Source organism: Saimiri boliviensis, chromosome 8 (assembly GCF_048565385.1).
Source record: "Saimiri boliviensis isolate mSaiBol1 chromosome 8, mSaiBol1.pri, whole genome shotgun sequence".
Lineage (NCBI taxonomy): Eukaryota > Metazoa > Chordata > Mammalia > Primates > Cebidae > Saimiri > Saimiri boliviensis.
Genome location: NC_133456.1, coordinates 16,182,203 through 16,202,128, shown reverse-complemented (window position 1 = coordinate 16,202,128; position 19,926 = coordinate 16,182,203). Strand labels below are relative to the sequence as shown.

At 41.0% G+C, this 19,926-nt stretch overlaps 1 protein-coding gene across 3 annotated transcripts in view; it reads left to right on the top strand.

The window, feature by feature from the left end:
* Positions 1-19,926, top strand: part of LARS2 (leucyl-tRNA synthetase 2, mitochondrial) — a 167,809-nt gene that overhangs the window by 48,121 nt on the left and 99,762 nt on the right. For all 3 annotated transcript variants that reach the window (XM_074403996.1, XM_010336992.3, XM_074403995.1), the window contains 2 exons: positions 8,263-8,352; positions 19,678-19,821. In XM_074403996.1, coding sequence (XP_074260097.1) covers positions 8,263-8,352; positions 19,678-19,821 — 234 coding nt within the window. The remainder of the gene's footprint in view (positions 1-8,262; positions 8,353-19,677; positions 19,822-19,926) is intronic.

Sequence of the window (19,926 nt, the reverse complement as noted above, 5' to 3'; positions counted from 1 at the left end):
AGGCCGTCATGTTGCTTGATTATGGGCACCTCCTTGGAGCATGAGTGTTTAAATCAGTCCGGTCGTAGCTGGGGTGCACTTCCTATAGTGCCATGTCACTGCTGATGCCCCTCCAGAGACCTGGATATATTTTTGCTTCTGCCACCCAGGAGCTGGGCAGCTTTGGATGAGGTAAAGTTTCCTTGTGTATAAAGCAGTGTTCACCATGCCTGACTCTCAGACCACTGTGGGAATGGTCTGAGAGGCAGGCATGATGAGCACTGCTTTATACATAAGGATGTATAAAGAATGGGAGGATGAGCCAGAGACGGTGGCTCACACCTGTAATCCCAGCACTTTGGGAGGCTGAGGCAGGCGGATCACCTTAGGACAGGAGTTCGAGCCCAGCCTGGCTAGCCTGGCCAACGTGGAGAAACCCTATCTCTACTAAAAGTATGAAAAAAAAAAAAAAACCCAAAAACTGCCTGGGCATGGTGGTGTGCTCCTGTAATCCCAGCTACTCAAGAGGTTCAGGCAGGAGAATTGCTTGAAACCAGGAGGTGGAGGTTGCGGTGAGGTGAGATTGTGCCACTGCACTCCATTGTGGGTAACAGAGTGAGATGCCATTCCCCCCCGCCCACCAAAAAAAAAAAACAAACCACAAGATGAGAGGATGGAGGATGGAGGAAAGAGCAATTTGGTTGGGAAGCCTAGAGCTGGATCCTAGCATGTCCTGTCATTTGTAAATTGCTGGGGGATTTGTTAGATACAGAAAGGGCTAACTCAGACTCAAAGCCAGGGCTGTACTGAGTGTCAGACCTTCACTCTCTGTCCCTCTCCTGCATGAGGACCATTTAGGAGCATCTAAGTGAGGAAATAGCCCTGTTCCCCACTTTCTCCTCCCTTGAAGCCCTGTTGGGTGTGGGGGTGGGGAAGGCCATTCTCATTAGGTTTTTTCCAGCTTCCTCTTCAAAACTCATTTCTCTTCCAGCAGGAGAAATGAGCCATCAGAAAGTCTGGCATTTTAAAACAGCTAGTCTTTGAGCACATTAGGTAGCTGCCTAATGAAGTTTATATATCTATTGCCATGAAGGTGGGTTTAAAGTTTTTCCGTTTTGTTTTGTTTTGTTTTATTATGTTTGTTTTGTGAAAACAAAGGTTTGAATGTAAGGACTAAAGAGAATCTGTGTTGGGGTGGGGCTAAGGCATGCAGGTACGTTTTGAATCAAGAGCAGGCTCGTCAGAGATCCCCCTTAGCACAGGGGTTGGTCGGAGTAACCTGATAGAAATTTCATATGAACCAAACCATGCTTTTAGCTCCTATTAAGTCTGTTTCATTAAGTTCTGTGAAGACATAAAGGCAGGACAGGACCCTGTCTTTCACATAGTGTTTGGGAGAGAGATGTATTTGGGAGGAACTTCTTTGCAGTGGTTCTCAACCCTGGCCCCATGTTAAATTTCTAGAGGTGGGACCTAGGCATTAATAACTTTTAAAGTTCAATTCCACGGTATAACCAAGTTTGAGAACCAGTGCTTGGTGTCGAGGACTTACCGGAGAGTGGCCGTCAGTGTCCTGATTCTGGCAGCTTTTCTCATGAGCCTCTCTCTCCGCTCTTCCAACACAGCAGGTATGCAGAGCAATGGACTGGAACCTTGCACCATCATCAGTGAGAATCATCTGATGTAGCCTGGGTTGTTACTTTCTTTTTTAAGCTGCACAATAGGAATGCCAAGGCGAGTTTCTCTGCCTTCGAGCTGTATGGTGCTTTCAGAACCCTTCCCTTTAGAATTAAAGGGCCTGGGAAGGGATAAAAGACAAAGCCATCACTACGCAAACGTTTCCTTTTGATCTGTTGCAAATGGCAAAAATGCACATCACAAAAGATCGTTTTTTAAAAAAGCACCTCTTCTCTGTTTCCAAGACTCATTGTTTTGAAGGCGGGTGGCTCACAGTGAGAGGCGAAGTCACGCCTTGTTGCTAAAAACTGTGAAGCCGGTGGCCGCACACCTTTCTGTTGTGCTTACGGGACCACCGCGTGACTGACTTGATAAACATGGTGCCTCGGGTTTTTGTTTTTGTTTTGTTAAATTCCTGGTAGCTAACCTAAATATCATGAGGTTGTGATGACAACGAAATACATTAGGGCTTTGATGACTTTAGCTGTTCTGAAATCTAGGGGCCAGTTATTGTCAAAGATGCCAGTGGACCGAGAAACTAAGACTAGATCCTGCCCAAGCAGCAGTGTGGGGGTGGAGGTAACCTAGCAGGCCCCCCACCTCCCCGGCCAGAGCTGACTGGGAGCAGCCTTGTGTGGATTTCTCCATCTGGTCATGTGTTTTTCTCTCATAAACACCATCTCTTTTTAGTCGAAAAGCTAAAATCCTAATATTTGTTAAGGAGTAGAACTCTGTTTTTTACCCCAGTTCTTTCCTCTCCCTTGTGCCAGGCCCCAGTAGGTGGCTGGGTACATCACCCACCTCTGAGTGGTATGGTAATGAAGCCAGCCTCACTCGCCTCTGCCATCACACACTCTTTTTTGTTTTTTTTTTTTTTTTTAGATGGCGTCTTGCTCTGTTGCCCAGGCTGGAGTGCATTGACACAATCTTGGCTCACTGCAACCTCCACCTCTGAGTTAAGCGGTTCTCCTGCCTCAGCCGTCCACGTAGCTGGGATTACAGGTGCACGCCACCATACCTGGCTACTTTTTGTATTTTTAGTAGAGAAGGGTTTCACCATGTTGGCCAGGCTGGTCTCTAACTCCTGACCTCAGGTGATCCCCCTGCCTCAGCCTCCCAAAGTGTTAGGATTACAGGCGTGAGCCACCACACCCAGCCCATCACACACTCTGAGTGAAGCCAAGGGAAGTGGTACTTGTTGATTTTTCCTGCAAGTCCAGCCTTACGTTTCGCACACATGATTGCCTTTTGACCTCACAGCACCACCCTCTAAGGTGTGTTTCATTGCTTCTGTTTTCTAATAGGGAAATGTGGCAGGGCCACAAGCTAGTGATGATGCAAGGACTTGAACGCAAGTCACGTGGCTCCAGTGTCTTTCCTGAGGTTACACTCTCCCAGGCTCTTTTCCTGGAGCAAGGAGTGTGAGCCTGAGGAGACTTCAGTGAGGTACATGGCTGAGTGCTGCGATTCTTCCTTCACAGACCAAGTGCTATTTTATATCAGGAACAGTAAGTTCAGCCTCCGTGGCTCAGCCTTCTTGGACTTTATCATTGATGGATCACCGTGTCTCATGAGCTGATGGCCAGACTGGCTTAGTTGTTGATTTGTGCAGAGTCATTGAGGTATGGGTGGCAGGTCTCAAAAGATGATGTTTTGAGCCTCACTTGTGTTCTGAGAGAGTTCAGGTTGTGTGTTGGGCTCTGTGGTTGCTTGTGAATGTGCAGAATATTTTTAATGTAAAAAACCAGGTACTATAGAATGTAATAATACAGCTTGGAGGAACAATTCTAATTGGGATCCCAGATTCATAAATTTGGTCTCTTGGCAGCTAGATTGCACTTTCTAGAGCTCAGGAAGATATAAAAGTTGACACTTTTATGTAGATCGATGTGGAGTGTGGCTGAATTGCCAATGCTTTTGTAGCTATAACTTTGAATTGCCTGACTTTGTATTAAAAACAATGGTGCGTTAATGTAAGTGTTGGCTTATTTGAAAAGCAGACCAAAGGAAAAGCAGCTCTTATTTGACTTCTGTGGTGGTCTCCCTAAGAAGTCTGACCAGTTGGTCCTATCCCACAGCTCGTGGGCAGATGTGAGCACCAGGAAGCCCCACCCCGCAGACACAGGGTTCCCCCTTAGAGTTGCAGGCAGGGTTCTGTCTGGAATTTGGGTACTGTGGGGCAGATTCTCATGAATGACCTTTAAACATTTATTTGTTCAACAACTCTTTCATGGGAAGGGACAAACTTTTGTTTTATTGAGAAAAACTGTATGCATCTCTAACTTCGAAATAGGAAATTTATTATATAGATTTTCCAAGTCAGACAACTACTTGGAGGCATATTAAATGATCTAAAATTTAGATAGTGAAATCAATCACTTATTACCAGTGAGGGAAACCCACTTCACCACCTCCATGTTTCCACTTTTGCTCATTGATATTTAACATGTTATCAATATGCATAGAATGAAAACCAGAGATTGATTCTTCTTTAATCAGCCTGTGATTATAGACTCAAACTGAAGAAATCTCAACTCATAGGTCGGGGTTTCTCCACCTTGATGCTATTGATTGACATTTGGGACTGGGTGATTTTTGGTGGTTGTTGTTCTGGGGACTGTCTTGTTCATTGTAGGATTTTTAAGCAGCATTCCTGGCCTCTATCCACTAGATGCCAGTAGCACACTCACAACATACACGCACCCAGTTGTGACAAACAAAAATGTCTGCAGTCATTGCAGATGGTCTCTGGGGAATGAAATTTTCCCGGTTGAGCTCTCTTGCTTTGGAGAGGGGAAGAAAGGACTATTAACATCACATCTGTGGTTACTGAAACCCCTAGAAGACCCTACAGAATTGGGTTTTGAATAGGCACTTCCCAGGGAAAATATGAAAATAGATTCTTGATTTCTAGCCAGTTGACTAAAATGAAAGCTTTTCAACAGTTTAATTTCAGAATGATGGTTTGGATGATGATTTTGATTGAGATAAAGCATTAGAAGACTCAAAAGAGCTGTTTTTGTTTTGCTTTGTTTTAATAAACAAATCTGGGAAGGTTCCAGAGGGCCCTATGACTTTCAGGAGATGCATTTCTGAGTGGTGTTGCAACTGGGTTTTTTTGTTTTTTTTTTTGTTTGTTTGGTTTTTTGTTTTTGGATGCTGGTGATTATTGTGGGTTTTTGGCTTTTAACTTTTTAAGGAATAAGCAGTGGGGCCACTGCAGGTGGACCGTGTGGTTAAAAAGCAAGTATTGGACTTAAAAAGTGTTGCAGAAAGGTGATTTTATTTGGGTAGAGAAAAGAGAAGGAAAGGAGAAAAGCCTTTTACAAAGAATGTGGGAGGAAATTTTAGAGGGAAAATCCTGGAGGGAGCTCCCACATTGTGGGAGGGGATTTTAGAGAGCTGGAAATTTGGTGCAGGTGAGGGAGCACGGACTTTTATTTTGGAAGAAACCCCTACTTTCTTTAAGACTGTGGGCTAACGAAAGGAGTTTTTTAGAACTTCTGCTGGAATAACCCAACCGTGTTTATGATCCTTGTGAGACTGAACTCCTGTTGCAAGTATCTGTTCTGGCACTTCTTCATGGAGTGGACATTGCTGAGGGTCAGTCAGTGCCTGGGCCCTGTGTGCAGCAGATGGGAATAAAAGGGACAGGAGCACAGTGTCTTCCTCAGGGCACTCCCAGCCTCCTGTGTGCAGGTGAGTCACACACTTCAGTATGATGCAACTTGTGAGTGCTGTAAATATACCTGGAAATAGAACCACCGTGACCGGAATAATGGTCCTGGGGCAGTGGTTTTCAAGCTGCCCTCTTTTAGCAATCGAGGAGGTTGCTTTTTCTTCAAATGACATGTGCAGAAAGGTAATATAAATAAAATAGGTCAGACCCAAATTTGAAGCCAGGGTGGAAGCAGGGGCCTGTAATTCCCCACCCCTCCCTTTACCTCGGAGCTGACACTTCCAAAGAGAATGCCCTTTCATTACAGGTTTGACTGAAAGTAGGCTGATGCTTGGTTAGATGAAGATCATTGCTTTTCCTGACTAGATCTATCCTCTTTTTTCTACTTTCGGTAAAAGTGATTTTCAAAACCATGAACCTAGATGACAATAGCAATGCTATTTCATTGCTGTGTCATTTTTACTCTCATTCTGTGGAAGCAGATTCATAGGCTTAGGGGAAAAAAACATACTTATATATTTTATATATGTGCATATATATAAAATATGTTGTATATATGTTGCACATATAATATATATTAGGTGTTATATATTTACTAAAAGTATTTTGATATTTTATTATGAACAACTCAAATAACAGAAAAATAGAGAAAAGAAAATATTGAACCTCTATCCCTTAGATTTAACAATTGTCATTATTTTCTCAAAAGTTTCACATACTTTTTTTATTTTTTATTTTTTTTTATTTTTTGAGGCGGAGTTTCGCTCTGGTTACCCAGTCTGGAGTGCAATGGCGCAATCTCGGCTCACCGCAACCTCCGCCTCCGGGGTTCAGGCAATTCTCCTGCCTCAGCTTCCTGAGTAGCTGGGATTACAGGCACGTGCCACCATGCCCGGCTAATTTTTTGTATTTTTATTAGAGACAGGGTTTCACCATGTTGACCAGGATGGTCTCGATCTCTCGACCTCATGATCCACCCGCCTCCGCCTCCCAAAGTGCTGGGATTACAGGCGTGAGCCACCGCGCCCGGCCTCTTTCACATACTTTTTTAAAGCTGCTAGTGGGTAAAGGTTTTTTAAAACTAAAAAGATAAAAGATAACCCAGTCTGAGCATATTTTCACCATACTACCTCCACCCCTCACCCATACCTCCTACCCCACCCAGTTCATCTTGTGGACCACAGTGTAATAATTTGAATTTTGTTGTGAAGCCTACATGAAGGAATCAAATTTGATTCAGCGTGCAGTAGTTCATGTGTATATCTAGTTTATTCTTCCTTTAACAGTAATTTTGGGTGCCTCGTTGTGCCAGGACCTGAGCATACAACAATGAGCAAAATGAAACAGACCAAACATAACTTCCCGCCCTGGGTTTTGTTAACAATGGAAGTTTTTAAGTTGCTTGTCTAAAAAACTGAGAAAAAGTTCTGTGCCATGCTAGCTGAAGGGGTAGATGGGGAGGAAAAGATGATGGATGAGGATGAATTTGGAGGTTTGGGGTAACAAGCCCATTGGCAGAGTGCTGATTAGGTGCTTGAGTTGGTGAAGATCTTTGTGCACGACGCCCCTGTAAACATCTGTGAAGTTGCTGGAAGTCAGAGCAGGCTGCACTGTATGCGTGGCTCAGAAATTATGGCTCTGGTGTTGTGGAGGCTGGCCTAGGTGGACGGCTATAATGCGGGCAAAGCCCTTTGACTGGCTGGTGGTTTACTAATTACCTCGAAGTGGAAAGGTAGAGCCAAGAGTCAGAGTTGAGTTATTTCCCCTTTAAAAGAATTATTTTCTAATCGTTCTTACTGTGCTATTTTTCTAAAACAGCACACAAAATGACTCAGGCATCTTACGTAACAAAAACAGCCTACTGGGGACACAGATGTTTACCTGACACCTTGCTTAGTTCCTACCACATGCCCTCGTGCCCGTGAAGCTGTCTGTTTATTCACCTTAAGGAGGATTGAGTTGTTTGCACTTTTGGTAAAAGTATACATTCTATCAAAAGTTTGTTATCAGGTATGGTGGCACATACCTGTAGTCCCAGCTACTGGGGAGGCTGGGGAGGGAGGATCACTTGAGCCCAGGAGTTCGAGACTACAGTGAGGCATGATCACACCGCTGCACTTCAGCGTTGGTGACAGAGCAAGACTCCTGTCTCTTAAAAATAAAAAATAAAAAAAAGTCTTTTACAAATGGGATCATTTGAAACATCCCCTGCCATCATTCATTTCTGCATTAACCACTTTTTGAAGTTAAAGAGCACTAGAAAAGAAACGTGTGATAGTGTGGAGGTTTTAAGCTGATTTGACTTCACAACCGTAAATTCTGTTGAGATTTAGGCTTGGAAATATAAACCAAGTGGTTTCTTACTAAGTTTAATGTTTTTAATTGTTCTTCCTAAATAGACAACAGCCTGATTCACATAATGGAAAAAAAATGGAATATACGGAGTCTGAAGGAGCCACTAGGCCCCAGTTATATGTGGAAACACAAGATTTATTTTCAAATGAGGCTCATACTGAGGCAGGCAAATATTCCTCTTGAATTTTGTGATTGCCTTCAAAATGAGCTACATTTGTGAATAAGCATCAGGCCCCCAATGTATGTTTGTGCTGACAAAAAAATGTTAATACCCAATTTTGGACAATGTAATTCACTTGTTAGTGCCATGGATGAGTGGGCAGAAGGTGTGCTTAAGACTTGAAGCTCAGTTTCTGAACATGCCCTCAGATAGGTGTAGGCGGCATTTCAATAAGATCTCTTTCTTGAATACATTGCGGCTCCCCTTACTTTACAAATTGGTGAAAATATTTTGAGCTGGTAAATATTTTTGTGATTTCATTACTTTCGAAATTCAGTTGCAAGGCTGATGCGTGCATGGCAGGAGGATGTGTATAATGGTCTATACATGATTTTTTTTTCTTTGTTGGCAGGAAATAACTACTTGTTTGCCAGATTACTACAAGTGGACTCAGTATCTCTTCATTAAACTGTATGAGGCTGGACTGGCCTATCAGGAGGAGGTAAGTTAAAATTAGCTGCACTTTTAAAACATAGCGAATCTCGCTGGGAGACATCATTGTTAAATAAGAATCCCGTCTCTACTACAAATAGAAAAATTAGCCAGGCGTGGTGGCATGTGCCTGTAATCCCAGCTACTCAGGAGGGTGAGGCAAGAGAATCTCTTGAACCCAAGAGGTGGAGGTTGCAGTGAGCCGAGACCATGCCACTGCACTCCAGTTGGACAAGAAGAATGAGACTCCATCTCAAAAAAAAAAAAATAAATAAATAAAGGTTCAGTTTGATTATATGGCATTTAATATGACTGACTTCATTTTGTTGTGGCCTAGTAGAGGAGTTTGGTCCAAAACGGTGGTCTCCTGTAAGTTTTGTTCAACAATATTTAAGTTGAATTTTGCCTATGTTGCATATTTGCTGTTATATTTCTTCATAGGACACTTGTTTGTCTCTGCACTCAGTATTTGTTCATATAGCACATGAGACCCAAATAGGAAACCCAACCTCATCGCCGTTGGATTGGATCCAAAGCCAGTCGCACACAGCACCTTGGGAGTTGAATAACTTTTCTGAAGATGTAGGGGCTTCCAGGGAAGATCCTGTTGTACATGCACAGCCACCTCGCCAGCTCCAGATTATCGTCCCACTTCTCAGTTGTTTTCCAAATCTGTGTGACACTCCTCCCTCCCCCTGGGGAACAGAGTGTTTACATCGGTCTGACCTGGGTAATCCGGGATAGTAGACCCTCTTGCCATGTAGAAATAGGGCATCTTTGTGGGGCCGTTATTCTGCCTACCACAAACCCCTTCTCCCTATTTCCTATAGTTGTAGTCCTATGAGGACTAAACAAGTGAATGTTTGTGAAGAGGCTGGAATGGTGCCTGGACCAGAGGAGGTGCTCAGTAAATTCCCACCTGAGCATACTTGCAGAGTTACCTGAAGACATTTTGTTATTTAAAATGGAAAAGCAGAAAGTTAAAAATAAAAAATTACCAAGGTTTCCTGGCTAATTCTTAGATAGTGTGTACATGGACAGATATTAGGGAAAAATAATTTAGATTATTTTGTGGATTTTTATTCTTATTCATTGCTGGCTATTAATTTAAATGTTTTTGGTGTATTAAAGTCACCATTGAAATGTCATGATCTTAAGGAGAAATTATAAATAAAATTCAAAAGACACATTTGGTACCTTGTTTGAAAATCAAAGTTAGCCCTAATCCAAGGTATTTTTTTGTAGGTGGATCTCTGTCTTAGTTGGTTTATACTGCTACAGTAGAATACCTGAGACTGCGTAATTTACAAAGAATAGGAATGTGTTTCCTCATAGCTCTGGAGGCTACTGCTACAATAGAATAGCTGAGACTGGGTAATTTATAAAGAACAGGAATGTATTTCCTCATAGCTCTGGAGGCTGCAAAGTCTAGTATCAAGGTGTCAGCCTCTGGCAAGGGCCTTGCGTCATCATCCTATGTTGTAGGGCTCTGGCAAGGGCCTTGCGTCATCATCCTACATTGTAGGGTGAGAGGGAGAGAGCAAGGGGGAGCTGAACTCACTTTCCTTTTTTTTTTTTGAGACAAGAGTTTTGCTCTTGTTGCCTAGGCTAGAGTGCAGTGGTGCGATCTTGGCTCACCGCAACTTCCGCCTCGCAGAATCAGTGATTCTCCTGCCTCAGCCTCCTGAGTAGCTGGGATTACAGGCATGCACCACCATGCCTGGTTGATTTTTGTATTTTTATATTTTTAGTAGAGACGGGTTTGTCCATGTTGGTCAGGCTGATCTCGAACTCCCAACCTCAGGTGATCTTCCCGCCTTGGCCTCCCAAAGTGCTAGGATTACAGGCATGAGCCACCGGGCCTGGCTGAACTCACTTTTATCACAAGCCCACTCTTGATAACTAACCCATCCGGTGATAATGACATCAACTTATTTATGAGAGCAGAACCCTCATATGTAATCACCTCTGAAATGTCCCACCTTTTAACACTGTTGGATTAGGGATTAAGTTTCCAACACATGAACTTGGGGTGACACACTCAGACCTTAGCAATCTTCTTTTATTGGATAGCTATTTTCATAATTGCCTTAAAACAGAAAACATTGCTATTAGTTAGCATTCTGTTTCTGTGGTTTATTTCAAAATATAAATTTTGGGAATTAACTTTATAAAGTTAACTGACTTTAGAAATATACTTTGTAAAGCATATTTAACCAAAAATAACTCAGGTAAATGAACATTTAGGAATAGTATTTGAGCAAAGCATTACTAAACATAGCTAGAGTGTTTAAGTCTTTTGTTCTTAACAAGCACTGTCCACCAAATGTTCAGTTCTGTTGCAAAAGAAATCTGCTGTTGCTTTCACAAAACAAAAGTATTTTCAGCTGCAATTATGAACATAAAGACCTCCACTTGGCAGAACATTAATTTCACCTTTTGAAAAACATTTTCTTAAAACTCTTTCAAAAAGTTTTATTCCATGGATGTAGTTTTAGAGCAGGCGTCCCCAGACTTTTTACACAGGGGGCCAGTTCACTGTCCCTCAGACTGTTGGAGGGCCGCCACATACTGTGCTCCTCTCACTGACCACCAATGAAAGAGGTGCCCCTTCCTGAAGTGCGGCGGGGGGCTGGATAAATGGCCTCAGGGGGCCGCAGTTTGGGGACGCCTGTTTTAGAGGGTTTTGTTGTTGTGGGGGTTTTTTAATTAATATATCCTAGTTGTACATATTTTACATGTGATATTTGATACACGTATACAGTGTGTCATGATCAAATCAGAGGGATTGGGTTCTCCGTCACCTCAAACATTTATCTTTTCTTTGTGTTGGAAATATTAGATCTCTTCTAGTTATTTTGAAACATACAATAAACTACTCTTAACGATAATTTTCCTACTATATTGTCAAATGCTAGAACTTACTCCTTTTATCTAACTGTATTTTTGTACCCATTAACCAGTGTCTTTTTATCCCTTCCTCTCTCCCTTTTCCCAGCCTCTGGTAACCACCATTCTACACTCTACCTCCATGAGATCCGCTTTTTTAAGCTCTCACATACAAGTGAGAACATTTGATACTTGTCTTTATAGTCCTGGCTTATGTCACATGGTAACCTCCCGTTCTATCCATGTTACTGTAAATGAGAGGATTTCATTCTATTTTTTGGCTGAATGATATTTCATAGTGTGTATACACCACATTTTTTAATCCATTGCTGGTCTCTTGGGTTGATGCCATATCTTGGCTATTGTGAATAGTACCACAGTAAGCATAGGAGTGCAGATATCTCTTCGATAATACTGATTTCAGTTCCTTTGGATATATACCCAGCAGTGGGATTGCTGAATCATGTGGTAGTTTTATTTTTAATTTTATGAGGAACCTCCTTGCTGTTTTTCATACAGTGTATAAGGGTTCCTCTTTCTCCATATTCTCACCAGCATCTGTTACTCCCTGTCTTTTAATAGAAGCCATTTTAACTGAGTGAAATTATGTTCCATTGTGATTTTGATTTGCATTTCCCTGATGATTAATGAAGTAACCATTTTTTCTCTCATATATTTTTTTTGCCATTTGTATGTCTTCTTTTGAGAAATGTCTATACAAGTCTTTTGCCCATTTTCTAATTGGATTACTTGGATTTTTGTTTGTTTGGTTTTTGCTATTGAGTTGTTTGAATTCCTTATATATTCTGGTTATTAATCCCTTCTCAGAATATTTTGCAAATGTTTTTTCCCATTCTGTAGGCTATCTCTTCACTTTGTTAATTGTTTCCTTTATTCTGCAGAAGGTTTTCTGCTTGATGTAATCCCATTTGTCGATTTTTGCTTTTATTTTATTGCTTGTGCTTTTGTGGTCTGACCCAAACAAAATATTTGCCCAAACCAATGTCCTGTAGCATTTCCCCAATGTTTTATTCTAGTCGTTTTATAGCTTTTGGTCTTAATTTAAATCTTTAATCTTATTTTGAGTCAATTTTTTTTTAATGTGGTAGAAAATGGGGATTTAGTTTCATTCTTCTGTATATGGATATCTAGTTTTTCCAGCAACATTTATTAAAGAGACTGTCTCTTCCCCAGTGTATGTTCTTAGAAACTTTGTCAAAAATGAGTTAACTATAAGTGTATGGATACATATTTGGGTTCTCTGTTTTGTTTCACTGGTCTTTGTGTCTCCTTTTATGCCAGTACCGTGCTGTTTGGGTTACTATAGCTTTTTAGTATACTTTGAAATCAGGTAGTGTGATGCTTTCAGCTTTGTTCTATTTTTGCTCAGGATTGCTTTGGCTATTAAGGGTCTTTTGTGGTTCCATACAGATTTTTTTTTTTTTTCCTGTTTCTGTAAAGAATGTCATTGATATTTTGATAGGGATTGCAGTGAATCTGTAAATCACTTTGTGTAGTATGGACATTTTAACAATATTAATTCTTTCCATCGTGAACATGGTATATTTTTGCATTTTTTGTGTGTCCTTTCTAATTTCTTTCATCAATGTTTTATCATTTTTCTTAGAGATGTTTCACCTTGCTTAAATTTATTCCTAGGCATTTTATTTGTAACCCTTATAAATGAGATTACTTTCTTGATTTCTTTTTCAGATTGGTTGTTGTTAACATGTAGAAATGCTGCTAATTTCCGTGTGTTGGTTTTGTATCCTGCAACTTTATTAAATTCATTTATCAGGTCTAAGAGTTTTTTGGTTGGAGTCTTTAGGTTTTTCCAAATATAAAAATCATGTTGTCTGCAAACAAGGATAATCTGACGACTTCTTTTCCAGTTTAGTTGCCCTTTATTTCTTTCTCTTGCCTAATTGCCTTGGGTAGGACTTCCAGTACTATGTTGAATAAAAGTGGCGAAAGTGGTCAGCCTTGACTTGTACTAGATCTTAGTCGAAAGGCTTTCAATGTATTCCAATTCAGTGTGATGTTAGCCATAGGTTTATCATATATGGCTTTTATCATCTTAAGGTATGTTCCTACTATACTCGATTTGTTGAGCGTTCTTGTTTGTTTTGTTTTTGTTTTTGTTTTTTATCATGAGGATGTTGAATTTTATTGAATGCTTTTTTAGCATTATGGAAATTATATGTTTTGGTCTTTGATTTTGTCAGGTGACATATGACATTTATTGATTTGTGTATGTTGAACCATCCTTGCATCTCTGAGATGAATCCCTGTTGATCATGGTGAAGGGTCTTTTTAATGTGTTGTTGAATTCTGTTTACTACTATTTTGTTGATGATTTTTGCATCTTTGTTTATTAGCGATATTGGCCTATAGTTTTCTTTTTTTTGCTGTGTCTTCGTCTGATTTAGATATTAGGGTAATGCTGGTTTTGTAGAATGAGTTCGAAAGATTTCCTCTTTCTAAAAGAGTTTGAGAAGAATTGGTATTAGTTTTCTTTAAATGTTTGATAGAATTCAGCATTCAGCAGTGAATCCATCAGGTCCTGGTCTTTTCTTTGATGGAGGACGTTATATCACTGCTTTGAACTCATTACTTGTTATTGTTCTATTCAGGGTTTCTATTACTTCATGATTCGATCTTGGTAGGTTGTGTGTGTGTCCAGAATTCATCCATTTCTTCTAGGTTTTCCCATTTGTTGGTGTGTAGTTGTTCATAATAGTCTCTAATTATTTCTGTGTATTTCTGTCACAGAAGTTGTAATGTTTCCTTTTCTGTCTGTGATTTTATTTATTTGGCTTTTCTTTTTTTTTCCCTAGTCTAGGTAAAAGTTTGTTGATTTTGTGTGACTTTTCAAAAACCAAGTTTTTAATTTTGTTGGTCTTTTTTTTTAGTCTCAATTTCATTTATTTCTATTCTGATCTTTATTATTTCTTTCCTTCTTCTAATTTTGGGTTTGGTTCGTTCTTGCTTTTGTAGTTCCCCTGTGTATTTCTTAAGGTTGCTTTTGTGGAGTCCTCTTGATCTCTCTTCACAGTTCTTTTTCCTGTATGGTACTCGTTGATTATCCGTCTTGTGCTGGTATTTAGCCTTGGATGGTGGATATAGTTATTAGAAAGAAGAATAATGGTTTATTATGCTTGGACATTCTAGGGAATTACGGAGAGTTCCCTAATTTATGAGTGTGTCTTTGGCTGTCTACATGAATTTAGTAGCAGCTGGCGATAGTGCTAACTTACCCACTAGGTAAAGCTAAGTTTGCAGTGTGGCCTGGTTTCAGGAAGCATACTGAAAGAATTGCTGCCTACTGGCACCTCTTCCACTGTGCCGCCTTGTGGATTTGGAATGTGGTGACAGTAACAAATGGGAGCCTTGTGGACTCCTCCTGGACTCAGTCCAAATTCAGGCCCATTCTGGATGGAATGGAGCGAGGCTGATTTTGAGAGTTACTTTGTAAGACCGATGTGATGTTCCTTAGTTAAGCTTGCTTTGTCAAGAAAGAAGCTAATAGACCTTGAAAAAATCAATACCCTAAAATACATATTTTACTAGCCTTCTGGAACCTGAAGCTGGCAGTATATTCAGAAAAGGTCTTTGCTAGTTTAAAAACAAAGAAAGAAAGAAAAGAAAAGCAGAGATCTAGAAGAGAGAGGTGGGGATAACACTGGCCTGAGCGATGCACTGGCCTAGAGACAAGCATGCTGATGGTAGATGTGATCTAGAAGGGACTGGCATCCTGTGTGAAGGGTGAGGAGGCAGGGCAAGGAGGATCTGAGGGAAGAGGAGAAATGGTAACAATGAGATGAAAGGCGTGAAGGTTTGGAACATTAGGGCTGGCTGGGACAGCAAGCACCACAGCCACTGTCACAGATAGGAAAGCTGATAAACACAAAATTAGGAGGATACTGCCAAGAAAATTCCCAAGGGACCCCAAAGTCACCCACACCTCCAAGAGCCTAATGACAAAGAAGAGTAAGAGAGAAGAGACAAAAATGCTTGCTCCCACTAATCACTGTCCAGATTTGACCCTTTATGAACATGGCTCCTTTGTGTCTGTAATTTCGTTATGAGATGCATTTCTAAAATGCTTCCTACAAGCTTCCCACAAATCACTCAGGCAAAAAATATTAGTCTTGATGTTTAACCCTTTAATAAGTGGGGAAATTATCTTCTTTGGAATGGCCAATTCTGTGATATTCCCAGATAACTATTGTGAGGGAAGCAGTGGGTAAAATCGACCCAAAGCTCTGTGTGTTTGCAGGTGTTTTAATGATTTCAGTGTTGATTTAAGGTTTATTTCAATACAGACTTGACTTTATTTTACAAATAAGGCTAGTTAACTACAAAGGAGCATGGAATTGGCTTCAGTAGGTGATAGACAACTTAAATGGCAACCAGGGAAATCAATAGAGTTGGTGAAGTTGCCCAGAAATTATATCCTATTCATAAGACTGTGCTTGCTTAAAAATCAGCATGCTCATCCGAGTAAGTTTTCAAAGTGTGGAAACCCAGGGTCGCTGGATAAGGGAAGCTATTGATGAAGACAGTTGTCCAAGAGAGGAGACCGGATCAAAGTGATTTAGAAAACAGTACGCTCCGGGAGTCCCAGAACCCTGGATTTGATGACTCCTAATTTAACCACTTTTGGAAAGTGAGCCTGAATCTGCAACTCTGTGGCTGAGGTGGATTGGAGTCCTGGAAATAAATCATGTGGATTCTCACAGCTGATGCATCTTTTATTTGAGACGCGATTTCTTTTGGTGTTTTTTTTTCCCCCTTCCCCCTAAGTCTTTTGCTAGGGGGAGAAACTGCCTCTGTGGGTTTTGTTTTGTTTTGTTTTGTCTTTCATTCAATGCTTGGGTTTTACAATGATGTACAAACCTCTTAGGAGCACATCTTCCTCACTGCATTTTGTAACCTAGAGCCTGAGAGATGCCAGGCCATGTGGGAAATGTTGATAAGAAAACACAGTCCTATTTGTTCTTGCAATCTGCAGTACCAAGTGTTCACTTCTTCCAAATCCTCTGGGGTTTGCCGGGGACAAGAGACAGAGGTGGAGGGATATAGGAATATAGGATGCTCTTTTTCTACCTTTCTTTTATATTTTATGCAGTTTTAGTTGTGCATGGGTTGTCTGGAGTGGGAAGGTGCCTCTTGAATGAACTGTCTACATTACTAAGCAGTACTTGGCCCTTTCTCTTAGTTATTTTAAGTGGAACCCTTCCAGAACCCGTGTACACTGTGGGTAGAAATGTAAATTGGTATAGCCATTATGGAAAACAGTATGGCAGTTCCTCAGAAAATGAAAAATAGAACTACTGGAAGTATATCCAAAGGAATTGAAATCAGTGTGTCACAGGAATATCTGTACTCCTGTGTTAATTGCAGTACTATTCATAGTAGCCAAGATATGGAATCAGCCTAAGAGTCCATCAACAGACAAATGAATACAGAAAATGTGGAGTATATACACAATGGAATAGTATTCACCTTCAAAAAAGAATAAAATTTTGTCATTTGGGAATGACAGGGATGACTCTAGAAGGCATTATGTTAAGCAAAAGAATCCCGTCACAGAAAGACAAATATCATGTGATCACACTTATATGTGGAATCCTAGAAAACATTGAATTCAGAGAAGTAAAGAGTAGAACAATGGTTCCCAGAGGCTGGAGGGGTGGGGGTGGAGCAAGGGAATGTGGAGTTACTGTCAGGGATATGAAGTTTCAGCTAGACTGCAGGAATATATTTTGACATCTGTTGCACAAGAGGGTGACTATAGTCAGCCATAATGTTTTGTGTACTTCAAGATAACTAACTGAAAAAGTAAATTCCAAAAAAAATGTTAAGTAAGTGAGGTAATGGGTATTTTAATTAGCTTATTCTACATCGTATACAAATATCAAAATATCACACTGTACTCCATAAATACAACACAATTATGATTTGTCAATTGATATATTTTTTAAAAGAAATAATTAAGGCTGGGTGCAGTGGCTCACACCTGTGATCCCAGCACTTTGGGAGGCCAAGGTGGGTGGATCACCTGAGGTGAGGAGTTTGAGACCAGCCTGGCCAACACGGTGAAAACCTGTCTCTGCTAAAAATACAAAAATTAGCCAGGTGTGGTGGCGGGCACCTAGGGTCCCTGCTACTCAGGAGGCTGAGGCAAGAGAATCGCTTGAACCCAGGAGGTGGAGGTTGCAGTGAGCTGAGTGCCACTGCACTCCAGCCTGGGTGACAGAGTGAGACCCTGAAATAATCCAGGTACAGAAAGACAGATATCATGTGATCTCACTTACATGGGGAATCCTTAAAAACGTTGACATTTTAGAAGCAGAGAGTAGAATGTGGCTGCCAGAGGCTGGAGGGGTCGGGGGGAATGAAGGAATGGGGAGTTACTGTCATGGGTACAAAGTTCCATCTAGACTGCAGGTGAAATCATCCCATGATTTTGGCATGGGAATACAGCTATCCCTCAGACACACTGGCCTGTGCCCAGCCTTAATTATTTTTTTAAAAAAAATTATTAATGACAAATCATAATTGTGTTATATTTATGGAGTACAGTGTGATATTTTGATACATGTATACAATGTAGAATAATTAAGCTAATTAAAATACCCATCACCTCAAAAAAAAAAAAGAAAAGAAAAGAAAAATAATTAAGTGGTACCCTTCTCTCCAACCCCCTAGTACAGGCAGGGATTATAGATAAGGAAATGGACCTTTAGTTTTTAGGTCCAAGGTAATTTTGTGCCATATTTTTTCTCTGTGTACTTACTAAGTCAAGGCTTTTGGGAGCCCTATCTTAGAAGGGAAACAGTATTTAATTCATGTCTTTCCCACCCAACTCTAGACTTCACAGGCTTACAATTTTCACTGGGGGCACTACTTCTAGTTGTAAAATCACAGCCCACAAATTACAACCCACAGATGGGTTAGCCTCCCCTCACCCCTATTTTTATATAACTTTTAGACATGTCTCTGGATCAATCAGGGTCCCAGCAGGAAAGAGAGCACATACCTAAAAGGAGTCACTGAAGAAAATTTGTTAAAGGACTATTTGTATGGAGTTCAGGGAAACTCAGAAGGGACGGCAATGCCCTTGACCCTGGCAGCAAAAGGATACCTTTGCTATTTCTAGGCTGCAGGGGCAACACTAGGGAGCAGTTAGTGGAACCTGGGAGAGCAGTAGCTATAGCAGCAGGGGAGACCTGCCCAAATGGGTGATGACCCTCAGTAGAGGCACATGACCCCTGCCAGCCCATGGGCAGGAAGCAGCCAGCGTGCCTGTCATTGGTCGAACCCAACTGGAAGGCAAGGGTCCAAGGTAATGCAGGTCACAGAGGTCCAATTCCTGGGCCATAGAACAGAGCAGGAAGAGGGTCTGGAGGGGCAAATGGATAATAGTGAACACAATCTCTTATAAGAATTGCTTATTAAAAATTTTACAGCCAGGCATGGTGGCTCGCGCCTATAAACCCAACACTTTGGGAGACCAAGGCGAGTGGATCACCTGAGGTCAGGAGTTCGAGACCTGCCTGACCAACATGGCAAAATCTTGTCTCTACTAAAAACATAAAATTAGACGGGCATGGCAGCACATGCCTCTAATTCCAGCTACTCGGAGGCTGAGGTAGGAGAATCACTTGAACCCAGGAGGTAGAGGTTGCAACAAGCCAAGATCACAACACTGCACTCCAGCCTGGGCAAGAAGAACTAAACTCTGTCTCAAAGAAAAAAAAAGTCACAAAAAATGTATATGAAGTCAGGATATTTTAAGTCCCCAACACATCTCTCTTTACTCATTCCCTTCTTTGTACCAAGTGGTACCTGAATGTCATAAAGGTGTGAATGTAGATGGCAGGGGTATTTATTTTAAATGAAGATAGGCACTAACCAGAACTCTAAGGAGAGAATCTTCGTAATAGTTAAGACTACATGTTTTACATGTTCTATCAGCAAAATGAATCTGTGGAGACAGAGCTCAGAAGAGCTACCATTGTTGGGGCAGGTATTGATTGGTAGAAGGCACAACATGGTTACATGTAAAAATTTGAGTTGTACACTGAAGATTTCCCTAATTCTATTGTGTTAAATTTTAAATAGGTGCCATTTTTTTCTTCTTTTATTCTGCTTGCTAAGATTTTTACATCCTGCAAGTTCATCCTTTCATATAAGATACCAAAGTTGTGTTAGACACATCCTTAAATACATCCTTCCCAAGGCTGTTCTAATAAGATGAAAGCACAGAGGAAATTAATGTGTTCTTTGTACAACTTGCAAATGATTTTTTTTTACCAAGCAGTACTCCATGGAGCAGAGCCATTGCATTTGTGGGCCCTCTCACATGTAAGAAACCTCAGGATAGTCTCATTAAGAATACTCGCCAAATTGTGCCATTTTTGTTTCATGAATTATACAGGCCTTGGTTAACTGGGACCCAGTGGATCAAACAGTGCTCGCCAATGAGCAGGTGGATGAACATGGCTGTTCCTGGCGTTCTGGAGCAAAGGTGGAACAGAAGTACCTCAAACAGTGGTTTATTAAGACAACCGCTTACGCAAAGGTGAGTGTCAGCCTGGAGGCTCTCCGCTAATGCCTTACATGCTGGCAGGCAACATCGAAGGCTTCTGGGTATTAGAGAGCCTCACTGTGAGGGGTGAGCTCTGGG